The sequence below is a fragment of the Xenopus tropicalis genome, chromosome 7 (genome assembly GCF_000004195.4).
Source record: "Xenopus tropicalis strain Nigerian chromosome 7, UCB_Xtro_10.0, whole genome shotgun sequence".
NCBI classification, from domain to species: domain Eukaryota; kingdom Metazoa; phylum Chordata; class Amphibia; order Anura; family Pipidae; genus Xenopus; species Xenopus tropicalis.
Window position 1 is genome coordinate 51,617,356 of NC_030683.2, and position 27,159 is coordinate 51,644,514.

A 27,159-nucleotide genomic window follows, 5' to 3' on the forward strand; every position below is an offset into this window, starting at 1 on the left:
ACCGTTTCTATGCCTGTGACTGTATTGGTTATCCCATAATTTTTTATTTAAATGGGTAATGTTTAAGGAGAAACAGTATGTGAAAGAAATCCTGTTATTTCACATATTGTTTGTTTAATATGTTTGTACCACCATGCTGAATACTATCTTATGCTTTTTTCTACTTTACTTGTTACATTTGGAAATATATTTGTCACTTAAATTGATATAGGCTTTATACTTTTAATGCTCAAAAATCCATCTATATAAGGTGTTGATTTTTCACCTATTAGAAAAAGAAATTCTTTTTTCTTCATTTGCACATGCTTTGACCATTCTAACCCCTCCCTGCAGGGGGTCCCAGAAAGACTTTCTATTATTCTTTTGATAATGAAACAGAGCTTGACTCTTCGTGGATTAGCACACACAGGATAGTTTCAACTCTGCTAAAAAACTGTTTGCCAGACAATTCCTGGGGGATTTTCCTGGATCATTTATTTATCTTGTACGCATTAAGGAACTACCATTAGGCATAAAGGGGAGGTGCAGATTTTTTTTTTTTTTTTATTGAACACAGCGTCTTTCTCTGCTAAAGAATATTCTGTTGATGCAGCACAGATTGGCAAGAGCTGCATTATGCTTCACTCAAATGAAGCAAATGCATTTGTATGCGTGTGTAATGCACATACACACAATATAGGTTAGATACTGTTTTGCTCTTGGCTCATTTTATGCTATTGGAAATGCTTCTGCTGGTTTCAATATCACAGCTACTGCTGCTGCTGCTGCTGCCTTCCAGAGCTCAGTCTCACCATAGCTCTAGCTTCGGATTGGTCTCTCTCTTAAAGTGCTGGCCAAGGGTTGGTTGCAGGGACTGCTGAATAACAGGTGCATTTTGCTGCTCCGTCGCCTTTCAAAGAAGCAGCCAAGGAACGCTGGTGCATCTGTTCTGTGATAGAAGCAAAGGAGATAGAAGGCAGCCACTGTGTGCAGGAATGTTACTAATCGAGTAGACAGGAGGGACACCCGGATGCTTGGGAAAAAGAAGAAAAAAAAGAAGCCTGGTATATGTGATTGTATCGTAAAGAGGAGAGAAAGACAGGAAAGTGAAGACATATGAGGATTAATACAATGTTAAAGGAGGGATGGATAGAGCCTTTTAGCTGATTCAGCAGCTGCTCCTGTTATTTGCACTGCACTTGAATCACTGATCCAAATGGAGAATGATATCTGTTAATTTTTCGTGGCACTGAATGCTGTATGTTTTTTTTTTCTCTTTCCTTATTGTGGGAGCTGACTTCAGTGCCGATGATCCTGCTTCTCAACACTGATGTATTTTGGGGGGTAAACGGAATAAAGGATGAGTGAAGGGGCTGCCTCGACATCCCCACCTGTACGTCCGGCTGCTGCTGAGGAGGTGGCAGGTGGAAACACCACTGAGGAAGAGGATGGGGTACCTAACCCTCGGGAGGTGCAGTGTAGTGACTGCATTGTCTGGAACAGACAGCAAACATGGCTATGTGTAGTGCCTCTCTTAATTGGATTCATTGGTTTGGGTCTAAGTCTTATGCTTTTAAAGTGGATTGTAGTGGGATCTGTAAAGGATTATGTCCCAACCGATTTAATGGATTCCAAGGGTATCGGCCAGGACCCTATTTTCCTTTCGAAACCCAGCTCTTTTCCCAAAAATATGGAGACTACAACTACAACAACTACTACAAGGACCCCAAATCAAATTAGTACTCGGTTGACTACAACAACTCGGGCACCAACTCGACTCCCAGGAAGCAGAATACCTATTCGGGCAAGCCCTAGAACCACAACAGTGCGCCATACTGTCGCCCCTCCTACAGTTATATCTACCACTGTCCCCCCTAGCACGACCACTTTTGTTTCACGCCCACTTCCAGGGACCCCCACCACCCAGCCAATGCCCATCTGGCCCACTGCGGAATATTCTACCTCTTCCTACAAAATTTATCTTCATGATTCCACACAGTCCTGGACACAATCTCGTTTTCAGGAGTCTACCACCACCCCGGAAACTACCACTCTGCCCAAATTCCGTAAGTAGAACATGGCATAAAATGTCATGGGAACCCTTCTATGCTGATTTGGGTGTGGAAGGGTTGAGGAATTTGCAGAGAATTCATTATGAAGGTAGAGAAATGCATCTATCCTCCAGGGTAAAGAACATCACTTTCACCCCTTCAGTGCTGGAGAGCATCTGCAACATATACCTAAGCAGCATGTTGCAGCCTCTTCCAGCAATTAATGGGTTAGCTGTCTTTTTTATGCTACTGTAAAATGACCGCACTGTCACTGCAGATGTGCTGAATGCTTCTGGTTAACTTTAAGTTTTTGATCATTTAGAGAACATAAAGGATGAAAAATCAAGGTATTTGCTATACAATGATACATCTTCAATCCTGCAGCAATAATAAAACAGAACACTGCTGTACAGGGAGGTTTAACGTCTTTTGCAATAAGATAAAATAGCAAATCCCATTGAAGTGCAAATTGGATTGGTTTATATGCAATATTCAGGTTTTTTTTCACGTTAGCTTTTGATCCATTTGAAAAGCTGTGCATCAGCCTCCTTATTTTAATTTTATTTTTTCAGAACAGGATATATACTAATTAAAATGATGTAATATATATGTCTTTAAATTGTTGCTATACTTGCTTGTTATAGCTTTGAAAATTGTGTGTGTGTGTGTGTGTGTGTGTGTGAGCAGATGATAGAGATATAGATGATGATAGATGAGATAGATGAGATAAATAGATAGATAGATAGATAGATAGATAGATAGATAGATAGATAGATATTCTATATTGGATTCATATTGGTAATTTAGAAAACTACTTGAGAATTACATCTACACAGTACTCTGTATTACTGGTATATCCAAAATATGAACAATGTAATATACTATTTTCCTAATATAATAATCTACTCATTAACTCTTCAAATTGTTTTTTTCTCAAGTACAAATCATCTTTTTTGTTTCTCTGAGGGCACTGTGACTGCATCTGAAGCGTGTTCTAACCTTAGCTTAAAGCTCTGCAACCTATGAAGGTTATTTAGGACAAGGGCATATATGGAAGTTCCAGAAATATATTCAGCTTATACAGATATAGGTGAAAGGGAAAAAATGAGTTCCCATTGCAGGAAAAGAAGTGGTATCCCTAATATGCCATATAGATGGTGGTGGCAGTGAAGGATATTGAGCATCATTATATGAAAGGGTAATCCTGCCTGTGTCTTTTGGCAGATAATCTGTAATTATATTGCTAGGGGATTCAGTAATAATATTTATTTGTTTCAGGGTATTTTGGCTTCATTAAATCCATTTGTTGATAAGCCCCAGGATACATAAACCCATCTGTAGAGAAAATGATACTGAATTGACAAAACAGGGAAATTGGAAAAAGCTGTTTCTAAATCAGTATAGCAAACAAGGTAATAACTCAACAGCACCATAGCCAAGAAGGGATGTTTGGAAGGACTTGTATGCAGGGCAGTTTGAGAAAAAGGTTTAAGAGATATAAAGAATAATCTTATAAGGATAACAGATGCTTTGTAATTAGAAATGTACCATTTATCTTATATTTATCTTTGCAATGGCTTGCATCACAATAGGTTTTTAAATGCCTAAGGGGTTTACAATGCAACTCAATTGAATTACAGGCCACACTACTATTGACGGTTAATTAGATCTATGGTTTTGCATTTACAAAAAAAATGCATTGCATTTACAAATACACATTGCCATTACCGAAATTTAAACCTTTATTAATAATCCAATGCAATTTAGGATAAAACCTACCTTTGTTAGAGGTAGACTTTTGGAGCTGCACACATTTTATATATATATTATATATGTATTTATGTGTTTAGTTTGGCACTTAAATACAACACACACACACTAATGGTAAATCAGTTTGTCTCATACTTGTTACCACCATTGCAGTTGAAAGGGTTTGCCTTTGTAAAAAAAAAAAAAAATCCTTCTTCAGAATATGCACTTAAGGGACTACTGTAATGTAACCGAGACAGAAAAACTGATTAATAAATAATTATTTACTGGCAACACCCATGTGCAGTGAGGAAATGAAAAGCAAATAAAAGCAGCTATGCTCATATCATAATATAGGTTGATTTTTAAAAGATTTCTGGGTTTTTTTTATTGGAAACGTTGACAATTTGGAAACAAAGACAGAAGCACTGAATGACTATGGACACATCAAATGTTTGAGTGTATGAGCCTAAAAATAAATGAGCTACATCATGAATGAGTCTGCTTTATATTTTGCAATTACTAGCATTTTATTGCATTTTATGCTATTTTATGCATTCTGTTGTTCTGTTTTTAAACCATCTCATCTGTCAACTATACGTTTTAAGATATACAGCATTGTTTATCGTAATTGCCACAGTGTGAATCTCTGAAGGACATCTGTAACTTATGGGATATGATAGAAAGAAGACCTTTTATGGGAGCCTCTCTGTTGCTGAGTGTCCTACTCTCTTGTCTGTGCAAAATGATGATAAAATGACAGTTATCAGAGATAACTCTGATCTTGTGAATATAGATAGAGTTCAGTAGATTGGTGTCCTTTATTTCAGTATAACACAGTCTATGTGGAATCCAATTAGATGTTAGTAAATAGATATATTTTACATTAGAATAGGTGTATTTGATTGTTTTAGTCAGCATATAACTAATGTTATAGAAAAAGGCTGGGACTGAAATAAAAAGTGTAAATTATAAGATGTCATGTCTTGGTTGTACAGTTGTGGCCTTATTAAGAAAAGAAAAAATCAAGCAAATATTGTTTTTGCAGTTGGTATGTAGAAACATGGGAAAACATTGCTTTCTAAAACTGAGGTGTCACGTGACAGTTTCTTAATCCAAGTTCATTTTGGGATATGTACAATAAATCAAACACTTCCGGGTGAGGTGTAAATTTGGACTGAACATGACTTGACTGGTCAGGCAGCCAACCAGAACAAATAAAAGAGAACAGATAGGTCAAATCACTCAATTGATTTTTTTTTTTGTAACATATTATACTAAAAGGATTTTTAAGTTTACAAAATGCAGCCAATATAAACAAAGCAAGTTCTACATAGTTTGCAATGTTGGATGACCAAACCAGAGAAGGCATTTTGTCACTTGTACACAAACACAGTAGTACAATATAATATATTTGTATGTGCTCTTGTGTATTTAATTTTTACTTTACTGATGCTTTCCCTAGATTTCTAAACTTCACCTCACTAGCATTTTTTTTGTAACTCCTGCCATGTCCACTTAATCAACCTAAAATGTATAATTGCTTTCTTGGTAAAACTGGGGTGCTGAAAATATAACCATTGCACCTAACTGAATTCAAATGTTTGTGGCAATTTAACAATTGATGTTTCACATTTGTATCGTACATTTTGCCAAAGCCAATTTTTTCATCTATTGTTTGTTTCCAGTACCATATCTGTTATTTCACCAATACATTTCTTTTTTTTATTTCATTTTATACACTTAATTATTTACTGCATAAACAAAATTCTAACGTATATAAAGCATTAGCTGTGTGCTGAACCACTAGGGGTTCTCATCTCCCTTTCCATGTATCTGTTTGTCAAGAAAAAATGCTGGCTATAACTGGCCTTGGACATAGCATAAAAATAGAAAAGCAGATATTTGTTCAGCTATTTAAGTAGAGTAATAAAAAATGAACATGACTTCTAGTAGTCAAGGACAATTCCTTTTCAATGCATTAGAAGCATTTCTGTGATTATATTTTGCAATTTGTGATACTTTGTGAAGGAATTAGTAATGGAATACATGCATATTATATGTGTTCTTTATCCTTGTTTTTATCAGGTATACATTCTATAAAGGAGAAGCTTTAGTCAATACACATTACAGCAATATAAAAACAAATTAACCAAATAATATCTATTAACACCCTACGTAATTGAAAATTAAAATTTGCTGCATTATAAGGTAAAATCAAACTAAATCACAGTGAACAATAACAGTCTGGTTGACACTACTAAGTCCATGCTACAAAGATAAGCAAAGAGCTAGGCCAGAAAAAGGAATCAATTGGATGTCCATAATAATAGGCTGGTATGCATATTTTAATTGATTGCTTGCTGAATAATGATTGCTGGTTGCATTAAAAACAGTTTAGCACATCTTTGTGTTTGGCACCAGATTGATAACTGTTTCAGCTACAAAATTTGAATAAGGCAGAAAGTATGTCATAACTGTAAGTTACATTACATTCTATACATGGAGGAGTATATTCAGGTGCATTCAGGTGGTGTTTTAGAAGTTAAAAAGCTGCTACACCAATAATATTTAGAGAGGGAGTTATTCATGGACAAGTATCTCGTCTGATACCTGCTCAGGTGTTTTTCAGATGGGGATTCATAGTCCTATGTTTATTGCTAGGATTTTGCCTATTGTGCATGTGTTTATTTTAATGTGTGTGATTTTTCTAAGCAGTTTCTCGTAGAGAAACTGTTTGTATTTTCTACAGTTTTTGGTAATTGTTTCTGCATTTTAGAGAAATGGTGCAACATAATTGGCCACATTGGTGATTGTCCAGCTGAACTAAATGACTTTTGATTCACAAGTGAGGGTCAGTACACTCAATATAAGAGAAAAAGGCCTACATTGATTTCGTTAGGCTGATGCCACACAAAGCATATGGCACATATTTTCGGCAAGCCAAAAAACGCTTAAAACTCCCCCTACCTGTGCCTGCACACAAATTTATTGCCGGTATCTGCAGAAAAATGCAAGACTTCGCATTTTCTTGCGTTTTTATGCAGATATCGGCTACAAGTACCTTCACCTGAGTGTGTTCAATTCATTCGGGTACAGGCACAGATAGGGGGAGCTTCAAGCATATGGAGCATATTCTCGCAAGTGTTTTTTGGCTTGCCGAAAATATGCGCCATGCGCTTCGTGTGGCATTAGCCTAAGGGAGTCATGTAACTGTATATTCTGAGGGTATTCTCTTTTGTGGCCAGATTTCTCATTATCACTTCTTTCAGTTCATACTGTACTTTACATAACACATTGCATTGTCATAGGTCCTGTTTGTTGACAGTTAAGACTTTTAAGATGTTTAAAACTTAATTATTGCAGTTGCTAATATTCTGCTTCTAATATTGTAGTTTTAAATAAGAATACATTGCAGGAAAATGGTAAAATGCTTAAGGGTATAATGAAATTTGCTAAAGGCCTACAATATGGTTTTGAAGAAATAGCATGCAGAGAAATAAAACAACACTCAGTATTACTATTTTATCGGAAATTTCCACTCCTTTGATTAAAATTTCCAGTTTCGTAGCATATAATATTATTGTTTAAAAAAGGTGTCTACCAAAAATGCTTGAGAAAATATTTCTTGCCATATACAAAGTTACCATATGTGTTGTGAGATTATATATATTATATATATTTTAATCAAATCAAAGCGTCTACTTTCACCTGATTTTTTTTTTCATATTTTTAGACTGTTTTTAGTTATTAGATTCACCCAATAATGTACCAACAATTGCTCAGGGTGGGTACGTTTTTTAAGAAATTAAAGGAACAATGCATGCATAGGTTAATAAAGAGCCATCAGCATAACTCCCCTTGGTGCTAAAACCATGCTTATTATTGAGGAATTGTCTAAAACATTTAGTAGCAATTTAAGCATTGCATTTTGCAGTCTTTAGATCTCTTGCACTTAAACCTAGTAATTTGGAAATGAAAAATAAAGCTAGTTGGCTTTTGAGAAGACCTGAAAGATTGACTAAAGGTGGCCATACACAAGCCAATTCTAGCAATGCAGCAGCTTATCTGCCCATGTGTGGGCAGGAGTGTCAGGCCTGCCCGACTGACATCTGACCTGAAATCGGGCAGATCTCGATCAGGCAGGTTTGATTTTTCCATTGGATCGGGAACCACAACGGCTCGTTCATGCAGTCCCCAAACCATGGCATTAGGGTGCAAGAAATGCTAGACCCCACAGCAAAATAATTATTAAAGACTTTAGGTACGTAACCTGTTTAACAAATAGTAAACTGTAGTAAATATTCTCAAAATGTTCCTAATTATCCCTCTATCCTGTTGCCTCAGTGTCAGTTAAAGTGCTACATATCTAAGCATAACTGTCTGCTTACAATCCTTCACTTTTATGACTTATTTCATGACACCCTTTTTACGCACAAAGGAAAAAGTCTTTGCACTTGTATTACTTATATACTGTTTCATCAGTTAGATTAATGCAGAGCACATGTTATGTCTACTAACTACAGAAAGCATATTGCTTTGGATTGTGTTATGGTTATTGATCTTAGTGAACAAATTATGAAAATCCACATGAATTGTCAGTCTTCTACAGAAAATTATACTCCTATTTCTTTTAAAAAATTCTTTAAAAAATAAGTTCATTTCTTTTCAAAGTGCTTGGTTCTTTGTGTCTGGAATACTTTCAATCCAATACGCAAGCAATATAAGGTCAGAGTTTTGCTCCTGGGCTTTTAACTTCAAATTGTTGTTCATTTATTAGAATGGCTTTAAAGCTTTCTGAAAAGCTTGTTTGGAAGTCCATCTGATGTGGAAGAAGCTTATGAGGCATTGTTGGATAACCAGAGAATTTTCCTCAGCTTGTCACATATTGAACTGATTCTGTATGTATTTAATTCTTCTAGATCTGTGTTCTTCCTTCTCTGACAACTGAGGTCTATTTAACTATTTCTGTGAAAAAAAAATGTGTGCTGCATTTTTTTTGTTCTCTCTTTCTGTTTGCTGAAACTAGAATATATGAGGGAGTGTTCTACCTAGGCAGTTGTCTGCTTTTTGTAATGTTTTAGAGTTCCCCTATTTAGCATCCGTATACTGTATGTGTTTCTTTCTGTCTCAAACGTGAAATATATATGTTTCTCTGCATGTGACAACCAAACAAAACCCCATAACCTGCCACTACTAGGTTGCATATCAAAACAGCAACAGAATTCTTAATATAGACAACATGATAAAGTGGCAGGAACTCTAGTTACTCTCATCACGTTTACAAGCAGTCTATAAGGAGAATATTTTTATGAAATGCTATATGCAAAGTGCAATTTTCAGTGCAAATCATCATTTTTCACCCACAATGCAGCATGTTTCCCTGAATTCCAACATAGCTGTGGGTACATGGGAAGTTGCATCCATTACACTTGCAATAGGGCGCAGCTATCAATTTCAGAGTGGGGATTATTTCCAGCACATGGTTTAAAACACTGTTAGCGTGTGATTCTTTTTGTGCAAGGCTATGAACCTATGTTGAAACCCTGGAATTACCTGGAAGCTCCAGAATTGCTCAACGTCAATAGCTGTACTTGCATATGATTATTCAGGTTAATCAGAGGCTGGGCGGATGCAGTGTTGCATGTTAGAACGCAAGTACCTTTTATGAATGGTGTAAATAAACACAACATTTGCATCCATTTTATCACAACTGCACTTGCCCTAGTAGATGACCCTTTATGACTTTTGCTATCTTCGTTTTGCTTTTTAATACAAACCGGATTCCAAAAAAGTTGGGACACTAAACAAATTGTGAATAAAAACTGAACGCAATGATGTGGAGGTGCCAACTTCTAATATTTTATTCAGAATAGAACATAAATCACGGAACAAAAGTTTAAACTGAGAAAATGTACCATTTTAAGGGAAAAATATGTTGATTTAGAATTTCATGGTGTCAACAAATCCCAAAAAAGTTGGGACAAGTAGCAATAAGAGGCTGGAAAAAGTAAATTTGAGCATAAAAAGAGCTGGAAGACTAAATAACACTAATTAGGTCAATTGGCAACATGATTGGGTATAAAAAGAGCTTGTCAGAGTTGCAGTGTCTCTCAGAAGCCAAGATGGGTAGAGGATCACCAATTCCCACAATGTTGTGCAGAAAGATAGTGGAGCAATATCAGAAAGGTGTTACCCAGCGAAAAATTGCAAAGATTTTGCATCTATCATCATCAACTGTGCATAACATCATCCGAAGATTCAGAGAATTTGGAACAATCTCTGTGTGTAAGGGTCAAGGCCGTAAAACCATACTGGATGCCCGTGATCTCCGGGCCCTTAAACGACACTGCACTTCAAACAGGAATGCTACTGTAAAGGAAATCACAGAATGGGCTCAGGAATACTTCCAGAAACCATTGTCAGTGAACACAATCCACCGTGCCATCCACCGTTGCCAGCTGAAACTCTACAGTGCAAAGAAGAAGCCATTTCTAAGCAAGATCCACAAGCTCAGGCGTTTTCACTGGGCCAGGGATCATTTAAAATGGAGTGTGGCAAAATGGAAGACTGTTCTTTGGTCAGACGAGTCGAAGTTCTTTTTGGAAATCTGGGACGCCATGTCATCCGGACCAAAGAGGACAAGGACAACCCAAGTTGTTATCAACGCTCAGTTCAGAAGCCTGCATCTCTGATGGTATGGGGTTGCATGAGTGCGTGTGGCATGGGCAGCTTGCATGTCTGGAAAGGCAGCATCAATGCAGAAAAATATATTCAGGTTCTAGAACAACATATGGTCCCATCCAGACGTCATCTCATTCAGGGAAGACCCTGCATTTTTCAACAAGATAATGCCAGACCACATTCTGCATCAATCACAACATCATGGCTGCGTAGGAGAAGGATCCGGGTACTGAAATGGCCAGTCTGCAGTCCAGATCTTTCACCTATAGAGAACATTTGGCGCATCATAAAGAGGAAGGTGCAACAAAGAAGGCCCAAGACGATTGAACAGTTAGAGGCCTGTATTAGACAAGAATGGGAGAGCATTCCTATTCCTAAACTTGAGAAACTGGTCTCCTCGTTCCCTAGACGTCTGTTGAGTGTTGTAAGAAGAAGGGGAGATGCTACACAGTGGTGAAAATGGCCTTGTCCCAACTTTTTTGAGATTTGTTGACACCATGAAATTCTGAATGAACATATTTTTCCCTTAAAATGGTACATTTTCTCATTTTAAACTTTTGTTCCGTGATTTATGTTCTATTCTGAATAAAATATTAGAAGTTGGCACCTCCACATCATTGCATTCAGTTTTTATTCACAATTTGTTTAGTGTCCCAACTTTTTTGGAATCTGGTTTGTATTTTTCTTATAGATCTTAGAGATAAGCAAGCATAAGGATAAGTTAGTTGAACCTATGTTGAATGGTAAGCACTGGGTTTCTTCATATTCTTATGAATTAAATGAAACAATACTTTACACAATTTTATTAAAAACTGTAGCCTATGTAGTGTTTCAGCAGTAATAAGGTAAGGGCACAATTTTATTAGTAATAAAAAGCCTTCTAACAAGCTTCTGTCTGTTAGAAGGCTTTTTGTAACTAATAAAATTGTGCCCGATTATTATGCCTAGGTGTGGATCTCTGTATACGCAGTATATAACAATTTGCATGTGGAGTTATATAATTTTCTTATGAGACCCTCATCTTAATCACACTAAAAGGATGTCAATAAATTTTGCTAAATGTGTGGCATTATAGGGATGTGTTTTCAGCTTTGTATAAGACTTAAAATTGTAAATTGGGAGATGCATAAAGGAAGCACAACCAATATCTTTTAATGTTTTCATTAGGGTTATTAAAGAACACGGGGCCAAAAGGTAGGATACAAATGTTACTGCTTCCACAGAAATACAACCAATAACTGATATACAGTAGCCTAGAGTTATGTGGTTAGAGGTTTGGCAGTATCAAGAACCCGTACAAAACAATTTAAAGTCCTTATTGTGCAATACGAATATGAAAAGAGCCCAGATTATTTTTCTATGGTGTGAATACTGATTTAAATTCATACCATTTTCATTGACAATCTGATAATCTGTTTGCTACAGTATGCATTACTAATCCTCATGTACTGTATTTGATCATACTACTGCTCAGGAGAAAATGATTGGTTTGTTGGAGATTAAAGGGCATTAACTATATTATATTAACCCAATATGAGACTTTTCAAAAATATGTGTCCTATATAAATCAGTATCCAATATTCCTAATGTGTTTAGCTTCTCTGTGTGATAGGGATCTTTTTATCTATATTTAATTCTAATATTATTCATTACTTTTTTTTTTTTTTACAAATTCAGTAATATTTTATACTATTATTATTATTTTGTTGGGAATGTAGAATATTCATCACTGTGCTACATTCAGAGAAGTAAAAATAATGTACTGTTTACCCGGCATAATTCGATGCTTTTTCTATACATCTTTATGCTATGCCACATTTTTCCTGTTTTTAATGAGAAAAAGTCTATCCAAGCAGCTAGAAAAACACATGCTACCATACATGTTATTTCTTGGGACCTTAGGTTTGCAATATAAAGCATCTTTCTGTAATTTGGATCACCATACCTAAAGTCTGTTAAAAATAATTTAAACATTAAATAGAATTTTGCCACCTTATGAATTCATGCAGCTTACTTTGGATCAAGTACATACAAGGGATTTAAAAAAATGTAGAATTATTTTCTTATAAGGTAGTCTGTAGGAGAAAGAATAATTGATTTGTGATTTTCTATAAATGTTTGTTTTTTATGTACATATTAGATCTTGAAAATGGTCTTAAAACTGGGCAGAAACATAAATATGTGTAATATATATTCTAAACTAATATAAATAAAAGATTGGGGATTTTAAGTCACAGTGTGCACTAGAAATTACTAAGAGAGTTTGAATACAGATAAAAGTGTGCATAGGACATTCAAGGAGAAGTTGTATATATATATATATATATATATATATATATATATATTTATTTATTTATTTTTTTATATAGTACACAGAGGACCCCACCCTATACAAGTCCAAATGATCTTGGTGCAGGTCAAAAACAAAAATACAATAGAAAGAGTGCCGCAAAATAAAAATGTTTTTATTGAAAAATTTCAAGCATGATCAGTGCTCTTCAGTTGCAACTAGTAATGCATAATGTAGCAAATGGTTTTGCACAAATTTTAATAGACTTTCAATTAAAAAAGCCTGAAAACCTCTAACACTAAAATATTATTACAATGAACCTAGGTCAACTCCCACTGACTATGACCCTGACAGCTTTAAGATGGCGTATTTTTAAATTGTCGCATAATAACATTTTTGCATAATAAATGGTGAAAAATTAACATTTTTTAAATTAAAAGAATTGAGTTTTAAAACAAAAAACACAAATCACAGAAAAATATATGAACATTAGTAAATTACCACTTTAAATTGCAGTGCCTTACAAAAGTGGTATACAAATAGATTATTGTATAATTTTACCTAACTCTGTGTCCAAGGGTCAATAAGAGTTTAGAAATAAAACGTTTTTTTACCATGTTGTGCTGAGAAACATTAAACTGATGGTATGTATGCAATAGGGACCTTGGATTGTGAGCTCAGCTAGGGCACTGACTGATTTCAAATGTACATTAAGTAAATAAAATATAATTTTTTAATAATTCATAGGGTCATGTCCTGCTTTCACAAAAATATGAATAATTTAATGTGCTGGTGATATGACAAGCAGCTTTAGCACTTGAACAGCAAGGTTTATAAGTAGAATGGCAGATATAAATTAAACCATATAATTATAATACAATGCTTCAATTGAAGGCTAAAACTAATATGGCCATTTCTATACTTACAGAACATCTTGTGGGCTTTTTTTTTTTAATTTAGTGAATGTAAATATGTAATGATTTCTACATATCAGGAGAAGCAATTCTTCTACAGTTAAAATGCAATTGTGTTTAAACTGTTTGAACTTTATTCCAAAGGTATATGGAGCCATGGTTGTATGGAAATTGCCAAATGTTATGGCATTTAGGCATATTTTGTGCTGTCTTAAAGAGATTAAAATGTGGAGCAACAAGAAAATGTTAAGGTTTTGTAAGTGCAAGGTACCATAACTCTGATGCCTATAGAGGTTGTGATATGGTCCTTTAATGCTTTCCAGTGCAGTATTTTAGCATAGCTCTTAAAATGAAACCTATGTTTGAGGATGGTCAAAAGAATAACGTCATCATTATAGGGAATAGGTAACAGTATTTATAGCTTTGCATTTACAGACAGAGGAAGCTTGTGGAGAGCATGGATAGTATTTTTGCAAAATTAATGTACAGCAATTGATTACAAAGGATTAAAGACCTATTTACTTTGCCAGTGTGCCAGTGATATTTGCACTAAGCAACTATAACATAGTGGTTGATAGAATGTGCACTTAATTGGCCTTTTTGAATACTTCAGTATATTGCAGTCTAAATAACAAAGCAAAGTACAAGCTCCATATGTATATAATGCCCGTAAATACTTAAGATAAACCACAGGCCCCATTGCTCATCATCTTTGGCCAGCATCCCCATTCAGCACCCATTATATGTGTTCCAGATATATCCCTGAAAAAAGCTTTGGTGTATTGATATGGACTAAAAATCAAATGTTGCACAATTAGAGGAGCAGTTGCTATGTACTAATGAATGTTTAGAAAGCAATTTATAACATTAATAACCATTTTTTTACACTCACTGCAGTTCTTTGTACAGTTTGTTTAGTGTTAGCGTAGTGTTGTTTGGCTGATTTATGCAAACTAGGCACTGTGATAGCATGAAGAAAAGCAAAGGTCATTTTGTGATGGAAGGTAGCAAGTGGCAAGGGGAACCTCTGTTTGCAACCTACTCATGTTTATGAAATTGGAACAACTTATCTGTAAGAAAAGGCACAAAGGTTTTTCTTTTGTATTAGGAAACAATTACATCTTGGTCAGAAAGATTGGGTGTCTCATTACCCAACTTTAGGATAAAGAATTTCAGAGAATTATTGGAAGACCATTTGTGAATTACAAAAATACTTCTTTAGTTCATAATTTAAAGATATATTTATATGATATGTGCATGATCTAATGGAGTTTCATTGCTTGTAGCTGAACTGGTCACTAAGTTTTGTATATTAGTAAATAAGAGTACAGATTATATAAGAAAGGCTATTTTGGAATGGTGATGAAAATAAAACATGGGCTTGCAACATATATTTTATGATTAATATAACTTTAAGTAATTAATTAATTGCCAGATATGTGAGACAAGATAAGGATATTTATTCATTATTTAGAACCATAGAGTTTTGCAATAAAAATGATAGATGGATGTCTTTTATATGTTCTCATACATTTATAACTATCTAGCTATAATTTAAAAGGCCTACCGGGTAGATGTGTTTTGCAGTCATACTATATGAGTTTATTTATGATTAAAAAAATAAACTACCAAATCCTATTTTACCCTACTTTGGATCACAACCTCCAGCTTTTCTGTCTGTGAATTGTATCCATACAATGGTTTACTAAGGGTAAGCACAGGTTTTCCATTTTCCGTTATTGGTTCTGTGCTGTATGTTGACTGAGTATTTTCTGGCCCTTCCTTACAAGTTTTGGGTGACAGCCAGGAATAAAAGAGGAAATTAAAGGGTGAGATGGTTCTTAGGAATGGTTGGCAGTGCTTTAAAATTCAAATTATTTAGGATAATAGTTACAGAAAACATTATACAATAAACAGTAATTTGTTAACAATTAAATCACTTATAACAACGGCATGTGCCACTTCTAAATGCATCAGTCTGATAATACTGATGAGCGATAAGGCCATCTTACAAATGTATTAACGCGAAGATATTTATCAAGTCTTTACATAAGTAACACAAATATAAACATTATGCATTTGCAATGCGGATGAATCTGTTTTGTAATTCAAATACTGTACCTGTACAAAAAGCAGTATTTGTCTGCAGCAATGTCTTTCTTTCATCTTTAAATCTTTATTCTTAAATTTCCATTGTAAAGGAACAGTGAGTGAGGTAAACAAGTTGTAAGTGGTAAGCAATCACTGGAGAAGAGAAGAAAAAAGAAAAAGTGTAGGATGGTCGAGAAGGCTATAGTGATATAGTGATAATATGGCCCCCACCACCCTCCCAACGTTCTCCCCTGAGCATGTGTAAGTGACACATCAGGGGAGGGACACCAGGGGCAGGCAGCGGGGGGAGCCGATGCCCACCGTTTTTTTTCCGGTGCCCCAGTCCTATGCTGGACATAGTAATAAGTAATAATTGGTGGAAGCAAATCAAACCAAGGCAAAACACAATGTGAGGGTGAGTGAACACTAATATCTAATAGCAACATCTGAATTATAGGTCCTCATAAAATAACCTTAAATAGTACACAAAAGATAGAAATACCTGATTGCCAGGCTACCATAAGAAAATATATCTAATATCAGATTGGAAATACAAATTGATTCACTAATTATATATAATATATATTCACAATTATATTAAAAAGTTGGTCAAGTATGGTCAACTAAGGACAAAGCTGTAGTTAATAATGAGTGGCCATCACAACCAGATTGCAGTTTATGTGACAAATGGAAAAATAGAAAAGAAATTAAAAATAAAATCACAGCATATATAAACAATACTAATTTCAAGTTGCTTGTTAATTTCGGAGTTTATCTAATCTATCTTTAAAAGGGCTCTAAATGCATTGCTGTATTGGAGTTTTACTGTAAATGTAAACTGCAACGTCTTCTTGTAAAGATTTCAGTGAGAAAAGGCATTCTTTGCTTATAATCACGTCTAGGGTGACTAACAGCCCTGGTCTAGAAAAAAAACAGAGTGACATATCAGCCATACCCATCACTTACTCCTCAGACTAAATTAGAGTCAGCAGGTCCCCCTAAGTGCCATTCAGGCCTTTGGCTAGCAGAAGCGTGAGTGACAGGTCAGACAGACCCATTACTCACTCCTCAGAGCAAATCAGCATCAGCTTTTCCCTGAAGCTTATTTTGAAAATATATAAATAAAAATAAAATAAATACATAAGCTTCTTAGATGGCTTTCATAGCCTCTAGCGTGCAGTTTGATAGCTCTCATAGGTCTAGCAGTGTTATAATCAAAGTAATACACAATGTTATATTAAGTTACCTTCTTCTCATGCACTAAGGCTTCTGTAGCGATACATATTTGTTGTTACTGACCTCTGATTTTCAATGATGGAAAGCACATTTTCAGTAATAGGAAAGGGGGTCCATAGTGCAGAATTTATGGAGCTACCCTAAATTGGGCACTTCCCTAGATTTGAAAACAGGCCCTAGCTGTTTACATTTTCTGTTAGTTGCTACTGACAACAATACCATTTTTTTCTTTGCCATTAGTCATTAAGAATAAATGTATGCCTGTATGCAACTTACAGCTTAGTGTTTCAGAAAAGAAATGCTTGTACATTATATAATCTCTCTTTTGGTAACACACACATATACAGGACAGTTATGAATGTACCCATACTAAATAATTATGGAAAGGTATTTTTCTCTTTAAAAATGCATAAGAACTTTGTAAAATTAAAAGGTGTGTTGACAACCCCCCCACCACACAAACATTATATGCATTAAATTCTATTTGTTGGGGAATATTATGCATCAAAATGACAAAGATTTACATATTTTACATTTGTAACTGTGAATGCTGCCAACTTCTTCAAGAGTAATTTCATATACTGAATTTGAGGCTAGCGTAGGAGTCATATTACCCAAGAAATTCTCAATGGCAAATAGTTACACTTAACAATTTAATAAACTGCACTAACGCATAATTAAGAATGACACATTCCTGCTCTATTATGGCTTACAGGATGATTCAGTGTCTACTAGTGTCTGTAATTACACTATGTTCAGCGTTCAAGTTAAGCATGTTTACATGTGAAATTATAGTATTACTGTTATCCAGTTGCATATCATTTTGTGCACTTAATGTTTAAAGTGATTTTACTGCAGGTAAGATTGTATAGGAGATGCAAAAAACAGCAATTAGAAAACAAATTGTTCCTTTATTGAAAACTTAATCCATATTACTTCCATCTCCTGTCATTAAAATAGATATTTTGATAGATATTTTGTTATCTTCCAAACATACATTGCTTTTTGTTAAACCTTTGTATTGCTTAGGTTTTCGGCACTATAAATTTTAATATTAAAAAATCAAAGTGATGTAGACTCCCTATAACTTAGTAATATGATTCATTGAAACAGAAACTTATGTCACCATCCGAATGATTACATACAGAAAATATATTGCAAAAATAAATGTTCTTGAATGTAGGCATATCGATATGGTTATCCTTAAAATCAGAATATTAATATTGCATCTTTTCTCTTTGTCTCTTCTCCGGAATTCTGCCTAAGCACATTTTGTAAGCTATCTCATCTTGTAAACAAGAATAGACACATATAAGGATATATTTTTATATAGTATGTAAGCCAACATCACTGGTGATGTTGCCCATAGCAACCAATCAGATCTTTGCTCTTGTTTTCTAACTTGTATGTGACTGTTCAATTCTAATTGCAGATTGATTGTTGTCATGTCTCCAGCATAAGCTTCCATCATCTTGTCATTTTTGTTACTCATTTGCAGTGAACTCCCTTTGCTGGCTGTTTGCTGTATATGTAGGGAATTCTTTTTCAGTATAATCTTTGACCTTTTGGAACCGCCATCCTTCCAACATGTGACCTATTACAATCTATTGTGGAAGTCCAGACTTCACCAGTGTCCATCTACTTCTACACTGCCAGCACCTAAGGGATACTGCTGCATTCATACCTTGTGTCAGTGTATATATGTATGTTTCTGCTGCAGCATGAAAGTGCTGTGCTTATAACAGTGTGTGAAATGGTACTATCGCAGGCACTGAAGAGACAATTGTCACTGATATATTATATTATTATATTATTTATATATAACAAGTGCTGTTGTTTAGGTACCATATTACTGCATTGTCACCTCACATTGGTCTTCAGTGCTGATATATTACTCTGAAATAGGGACTGTTCCTAGTGGAGTCAGAGTTTCCTGTGACATTGCATCAATGTACTGGACACAGAATGTAATAGACCAGGTATGCAGAGTAACTTTTTTATAAGATAATGGTGACAAAATGTCACTGCCATTAAGGTAAATTGGCAGTGGGAAAAACACTAACATTGGACATTCCGTCGCTCACACTATAGGTCAATAACTAAAGGTCCCCATACACGGGCCGATAGTAGCTGCCGATATCGGTCCCTTGGACCGATTTGGCAGCTAATCGGCCCATGTATGAGCACTTCGGACGGGCCTGCCTGACCGATATCTGGCCTGAAATTGGCCAAATCTCAATCGGGCAGGTTAGAAAATCTAGTCGGATCGGGGACCGCAACGGCTCGTTGTTGCGGTGCCCGGACCAACTTCTTCTATGCCCGTCATTGTAATCCGATCGTTTGGCCCCAGGGCCAAACGATCGAATTACCCTGGATTCTCCCGATATCACCCACCCATAGGTGGGGGATATCAGGAGAAGATCCACTTGCTTGGCGACATCGCCAAGCGAGCGGATCTGCCAGTGTATGGGGACCTATAATGTGAACTGTGATCAGTGACACATAGGGTATCCAACAGCATAACAGGAACTTACTGGCCTCCACAGCAAAATATTTTAGGATCCCCTCAATCTAAAGACCTTACAAATATCCCACACAGGGCAGGTATAAAACTAGTACTAGGTTAGCTATCAGTGGGGTTTATTTATCTGCATTGGGGAAATATACACCTGGGTATTAAACCATAGCAACCAATCAGTGATTACCTTTTTCAGTAAGCTGCAGTTAGAACATTAAAAACATAATTGTGATTAGTTGCCACATATTGTCGCCTATGTACTTTTCACAGGGTTAAATACAGAATGAAAATGATGTTTAACAAATAAACATCAATATATTCCCCTTGTAAACAAGGAAAGACGTTGCAAACAAAAACCATTTAGGGCATAAAACATTAACATTAACTACTCGTCTCGCTATTGCAGCGAAATGGAAATCCCCTACCCCACCAACATTAATGGAAATCAAACGCAGAGTGGAAAGTAATAAATTATTTGAATCAAGTATTTCCCGACTACAAAATAAGACCCCATGTTCCCCCTGGGAAGCGTTAGCCTCAACATTCTGAGTCTCCATGGCTACTGACGTCAACATTTTAATAGTGTCATGGAAATTGAAACTTCAACAACAACATGAATGTTGTACTGATCTTTTACCTATCTGCTCTCCATTTCCTTTTTCTTTCTTTTTACTATCTTCTTTTCCTTTATGTTTGCAAACCATTGAAATGCTTTTTCAATAAAAAATTCAAGTTACAAAAAAAAAAAAAAAATTAACATTAAATGCCTCAAATGGAACCTCAGTATCTCAGGTTATGGTATTCATTCCAAAGTACTAAAAGAGCTTAGCTCTGCGATTGGCAAATCATTTTACTCAATCTTTTAGGATTCTTTGAGGTCTGGTATTGTGCCAACAAATTGGTGAAGTGCCAATGTGGTGCCATTATTCAAAAAGGGGTCCTGTTCTAAACATGAAAATTATAAGCCTGTTATTTTGACATCAGTGGTAGGAAATATTTTGGAGGGGGTAATACAGGATAAGAAATTTAAACACATTACAAAGCACAATACTATTATTATTATTATTATTATTATTAATAAAATGCTCCAGCATTTTAATAAATCCTGCCAGACACATTTAATTGCCTTCTATGAGGAGGTGAGCAGAATATTAGACATTGGGGTGGTAGTGGATGTGATCTACTTTAATTTCTCTAAAGCATTTTATACATTACCACACAGTTTGTTAAATGGTTAAATTAAGGAAGATTAAGGAAACTTGTCCTTAAACTTAACATTTGTACTTTGATAAAGAATCGGCTGAAGGAAACATTACATAAAGTGGTGGTAAATGAAACATTTTCTAATGGGACCTTGAGATTTGCATTGTAAGGTGAATGCAAGTTATACACTAAATGGTGGTGTGTTAGGGGCCTCTTAATTTCAAAAAAATGGATTTCTGTATATGACAAACTATTCTGTACATGGCAAACTACATAACTGCAGGCACTCAGTGGCTAATAAAGCAAATAAAGTTACTTGCATAAAAAATGATATTAACTTAAAGGATGAAAATTAAATTTGGCCTCCTTATAGATCCTTGTTAAGGCCTCACTTTGACTATGCAGAGCAGTTTTGGGCCTCATTACTTAAGGAGGATAATAAGGAGTTGGAGAGAGTGCAGAGATGGGCGACTAGACTTCTAAAAGGAACTGAAGAATTAAACTATGAGGAAACACTTTGAAGGATAAAGTTTTTCCTCTGGAGAAAAGGCACTTGTGAGGGGACAGGATACTCTTTGCAAGAACAATGGAGGATATGAACATTTTAGGGAATCTTTTTTTTCCTGTAGAAAAAAAACAAAAAAAACCAGAGGCCACTCCTTTGTACTTAAGGAACTGAACCTTCATTAGTAAGTAAGTAGAGTTTTATTGTATTGTAATGGTAGTGATTCTGTGATGGCAAATGATTTGACCAAGCATAATATTCAAGGCTATTGTGATCTTCAGATCTAACATTAGTTTAACATTGGTATCAGTATATATATCAGAATATGTATCAGCATATATATATTTATGTATGTAAGTGTACTGGTAGGTCTTTATACTGTATGTATTTAGAACTTTATGGACCTTTTTCTGCAACCCTATGTTTAACTATGTAATTCAAATCTTTCTGAATATCAGGTTCAAGATAAGAGATCCCATAGCAATAAAGTATAATTAAATAACAGAACAGAACATTTTGGTAAGCATACCTTTAGCTATTTTAATATTTTTGGAGTGAATCTGGAGTATGTTACTCTTCAGTGGCATTTCCTTTCTTTAACACTGTAAATTTTTACATATAAGTGTGCACTGTTGAGAGGTATGTTGTCTCTAAGTTAATTACATAAAACAAAACTTACAATTGCAAGATGAAGTGTTTTTGCATAAACACAACCATTTTTACGCCCACCACTGTATAATATACTGTGTTTTAACATTACGCGGTGCTAGTGGGAAAGAGAGAGGGTTAATTGCTCTCTTTAGAGCTGCATATAAACCAAATTCACAATAGGCTGCAGGACACATAACTGTAACATGCTATTCCATTGCCATAGGAACAAACAGCTCATATCTCGGTAAGTGCAGCTCCAAAATCCCTGCTTCTATTCCACAGAATGGTGTCAATAAGTCTAAATTAATACTTTGTTCTACAACTCTCCAGTTTAAATTTAAAACTGTTTGCTGATTGTTAGGGTCTTCTTACCCTATAAATTAAAGTGGAATATAAACAGGACATGGCTAATTAAAAAGCTCAGTAATGAAAAAACGTATTTAGAAAACATTTGGTGTTTGAAATATATAAATGGTGACTAGTTAACAAGTCAATTGACATGAATGGTCAATTCACTTAAGGGTGTTAACGCATAACGCATAATTTTATTTGTTAATTAAGTTCCGATTTATCGAAGTTATTTCGCATGCGTTTCTACTCATATTGCATGCGCAATAACCCCAATTATCGCAAATCGTTATTTCTATCGCATTAAGGTAATTATCTAATAGAAATAATACTAACGCATAAGTCACAGACATATTTTAATTGTTAAAAACACATAAAAACATAAAATGTGGCGATAATTACTGTGAGACTTAACGCCTCCCAGGAGTAAGGGTTATTACAGTAAACAACATTGCTGCTGGTGATTATCTGTGGTGACAAGATGGAGTTTGCAGTCTGATTTTTTCTGGAATCTGAAGAAGAGAATCAAGTACGTGATTGCCCTAGAGTGATGCACCCTCCAGTTTTCAGGGAAATGGTAATTTTCAGAACGGTAGTCTTCAGAAAGTAACGTGTTACGTGCATAATAGCGTGCGCTAATATCGCATGCTACGAAATAACGCATAAAAATATTGCATGCTTTAAAATATCGCTTAAAAAGATGTCATCTCAACATAAATAACTACAATCAGGGTCGGACTGGGGCGCCAGACCCGACCCTTGCTGTCGCCCCCCCTGCCCGACCGTTCCTCCCCTGACACATTAACCTTACGCATGCTCGGGGGAGGACGTCGGGTGGGGGGCCCTGTGAGGGGGGGTAGGGGGGCCCCTGCAGGGGGGGTTAGGGGGCACCCTGGTGGGCCCTGTACTCCCCAGTTTGACCCTGAGGACAATAAAATTGCTTCTTAATTCAGGCACGTGTCTTTTTTGTCAATCAATTGCTAATTCTCCAAATATAAGAAGTGATAATATTTTTATATCTTATGCTAAAAATAACACTCGTTTTTTTTGGCCTTTAGTGAATCGGCCCAAAATCTCTTAGGCTAGGGAAACACAGTACTTGAAATTACCTACCGCATGGTGATGACACGTTTAAAAGCACAAAAGATAAGGTAAAAATTAAGTAAGCTTTATCAGAAAGGTCTAAATAAATACAGCCATACGCACTTCACTGAATTCTCTATAAATGGAAACACAGGATCTCTTGTCTCCTTTTTTGGGAAGATGTTCTTCAGAATCACACTTCCTCTCTTTTAGGGCTCCTTCAGGTTTGGGGCTTGAGTCTGCTCAGTTCTCTCCTGTCTCCCTCTTCCCCTATCTTCTCCTGTTCCCCCCTACCATAAGAATGCATAAGAACTCACTTCCCCCACCCTTAGGAATGTGTGATCTAAACTTCCAATGGCTAATAACTGCAACAGGAAGCTACCAAGACCAAGCTAAAATGGCAGCTGCTATCAGAGGGAGCTTCTAAGGCTCTTTACTCAGGCATAGTAAAGCGTTCTGCAGAATAAATATAGCGTTCTAGGTAGCACTAATGTGGTGAATCTATTGGCAGTAAAATGTCAAAATGACTTTCCTTCTTTAAATCCAATCCTATCAGTTTCTGCATTTTTGCACAATTATTTGATAGGACTATTTTAAATGTGCTGATTGCAGTAGGATTGCTTTGTTTCTCACACACAAGGCAATTTTTATGAAGATGACAAAACATACTGTAACCCTATTTTGGCTACGGTTGTACTTTTAACACGCAATCACCTGCGTGTGGCGCTACAGGAGCCCTGAGCCCCCGCTTATTATGGGGGACAGGTGTAATATAAATGAATGGCGTGCCTCCACCCAGGGTAGGTATAGGTAGAACTATATGTCTCCTCCCTGGGAAAACTCTATGAGGTCCTCCTTGGACCCGGACTCCCAGCAACTCCCGGTACCTTGCCCCTCCCTTGGGGTAGCTGCTTACCAGGCAGTTGAGGATCCTCAGTATATGAACCACCAAGACACTGGTTAAAATGGTGAACCAGATGAACTTGTTTATTGATGCAGGCAGAACACTTCAGAGGATGTCACACAGACGGCTCAAGTCACACACTCTCTCTTTGGGCTACCCCCAGTACTCCCGCCGGATGCTTCCACCTAGGAACTCACCCCGGTCCACGCGTAGGGCCCCTTCACTGGGAACACTCCCAGGTGCTGACTTGGCTCCTCTTACTACACACTACAGGCCCTTAACTCCAGCCATGAGTGCTGGGGGGTCTTAACCCCTCTTTCTCCTGTTGGGGCTATCACTGCCCGTTCTCTCTAGCCTGCCTGTCACTTCTAGAGTGACCTGTTACAGTACCTCCTGTACTAGAACACAAGCCTGTTATACGCTTCTTTACAAGAAGCAGTCCCAGGACGAAGACCTGCTGAAACTGGGAGTCATTCCCTTTTATACTTTTAGCACAGCGACATCTAGTGGTGGCTGTTAACTTGCAGGGAAACTCCCTTTTCACATATAAACACCCAGGACCACCTTTAGGTGTCCAAATCTCATAAGGCCACCCTCATGGTGCCTGTCTAAAGGGGAACTAATCCTGGAGGGGCCCAATTCTTTGGGGTTCCTACAATACTTTGGGTCCTTACCCTTAAAAATAAATGTTGGTATAAAAGTATGGAAGCCCAAACACCCCCCTACCCACCCTATTCCTACTATTCCTCTTTTTCTTCTCTCCTCACCTTTCCTTCACTTTATTTGATTTATGTAAATTATGAAAAATGCAATAAAGAAAATCTTTAATAAAAAAAAAAATGTTTAAGCAAGATGCCAGAGAATATTTTTCAAAATGGGACTGAGGTGGCTAGACAGGGTTGCTGCTGCCATGAGGTGGTAGGGAAACTCTCCTCAGACAGCAGCACTAAGATAGTTACCAGGGGCAGCAAAAATCTGTTCCTGGTAACTTCAAGAGACAAAATTCAGTTTGTTTTTTAAATCAGAATTTCTGCTAGTGCTCTCTACACAAGCGATGTGCCCCCCCCCCCCCCCCCCCCCCCCCCCAGGAACACTCCTGTGGCTAGAGCTTCTTTGAATAAAAAATACAACAGCTTTATGGCTACTAGTAATAAAATAATACTAGGATTGGAAAAAGTGTAAATGCTACATGGATAATGTTGATTTTATGCATTTGATATGTGACTTGAAAATAATTAAATATTTCTTGTGTCAAGTATGTAAGTAGTTAAGGAAATGCTGTTCTTCGAAAAATAATAGCTATAAAGTGAAACATTTCTGTTTAAGTAATTCATGTTTGTGTGTAACTATACCAGGATGTGTACAAATATCAGTATCCAGTAAAATCTGGGAAATGTTGTAAGAAATTATTATCAGATGTTGCTTTTTCTTCTTGTATTGAATATATATATCTTTATATAATTATAAAGATTAAATAACAAATAAATATCCTCTGAACAATTGTCTTTCTGACTGCCAGGTATCTCTAAGCCCATATGTATCCTAGCAATCAGATAGCATTATAAATTCAATCATACACCACACAAAAAATGTAGAGGGTTATTTCAGAGTACACAGTACCTTTTCTTTGCCATGAACTCGAACACCTTAATTCACTGCGTCTGGTCAATATACTTTTAGACAGTCAATGCACGCTAAATAAGAGTGCATGAGACAGAATAGCAGTTGGTTATGCTGAATTCACTGTTTGTCCTTGCTGAAATGTTAACAGATGGATAGATGTAATCTGTGTAAGATGCTTTATTTATCTTGCTACAACTTAATTAGGGCACTTGTGCATCCTCAAGTGCAATTTCAGATGCAATTGCCATGTTTTCCCTATAATGTAGAAGTCTGCAGAAAAACAAGTTGTGACTTTTGTGAGATGGGGCCCATTCATGAAACCACTATTTTTTCTTTTAGCAGAAAAAATTGTATTTTTCTAATTTTTAGAACTTTTTGTAATGACCACGATAATATTGTTAAAATAGTACAACTTTTTTGTGGTTTTTGTTAACTTCCACAAAAAAGCCGTATTTTTCACAAAGATTACGATCATTTCGGAATCCATTCAAGCTTTGGTATCATGGCCAGGTTGGAGCTGTAGAGTGCCATTGAGTCCTATGGAAGGCTTTCAAAATCATGCATTAAAGTTTCAAAGCCAGAAAGGTTTTTGCGCTGTTTACAATCATTTGGATACAAAATTTTTTTGTCAAAACGGCTAAAAATCAAAATTCGACAATGAACCTGATAAAACCTTATAAAAAGTCAATGGCAGACATCCCTTCCCCAGAGGATTCTCATTTTGCTTCCAAACTTTAGAGGTTTCGAATTTTGACTCTGGTTTTTTGTCTGACAATTCTAAAAAGTTGCAATGTTCATGCCTAAAATTTTAAAAGTCTAAAATTTTTAATTTTCTTGACTTCTCAACATCTTTTTCTGCACATGCTTTTTAATTTCAGATTTTTTATTATGCCAGACATTTGTGGAAATGAGTTTATTCTAATTTTAAATGTAAAAGAAAAATGGGAAATGTTGGAGTTTTAGTAAATCTGACCCATGGCATAATTATTTTGATGTAATTGTGTCTGATTTTATTGCAAATTAGGCACAATTTGTAGGTCCTTATGACATTAAAAAACAGTATATAGTAATATTATAGTAATATAGGTTCAACTTTAAGTGAGAGCACATGTCCAGTATTGCATATACAAAAGAGTATCACAAAAGTATCAAAAGATAAATACAAGTATATGAATGCTTGCAAGAATTTTCTGTGACATGTATTACCTTGAGGATTTCTAGCAATAGGATTGTGGTTACGACAGACACAGACCAAACACCCTCAACTCCCACACAGGACCCAGGGTGCAACAGCCCTCTTGGCCCATGGAACAGCGACAATTCTCCATAA

The 27,159-nt window shown here is 36.0% G+C and overlaps 1 protein-coding gene across 2 annotated transcripts in view; it reads left to right on the top strand.

Moving 5' to 3' along the window:
• The first annotated feature begins 584 nt into the window (after positions 1-584).
• Positions 585-27,159, top strand: part of nrg3 (neuregulin 3) — a 361,800-nt gene continuing 335,225 nt past the window's right edge. The window contains exon 1 of one of the 2 annotated variants that reach the window (XM_031904763.1): positions 585-2,045. In XM_031904763.1, the coding sequence (XP_031760623.1) occupies positions 1,340-2,045 (706 nt within the window). In that variant the 5' untranslated portion in view covers positions 585-1,339. The remainder of the gene's footprint in view (positions 2,046-27,159) is intronic. The other variant, NM_001114241.1, reaches the window with a different exon arrangement.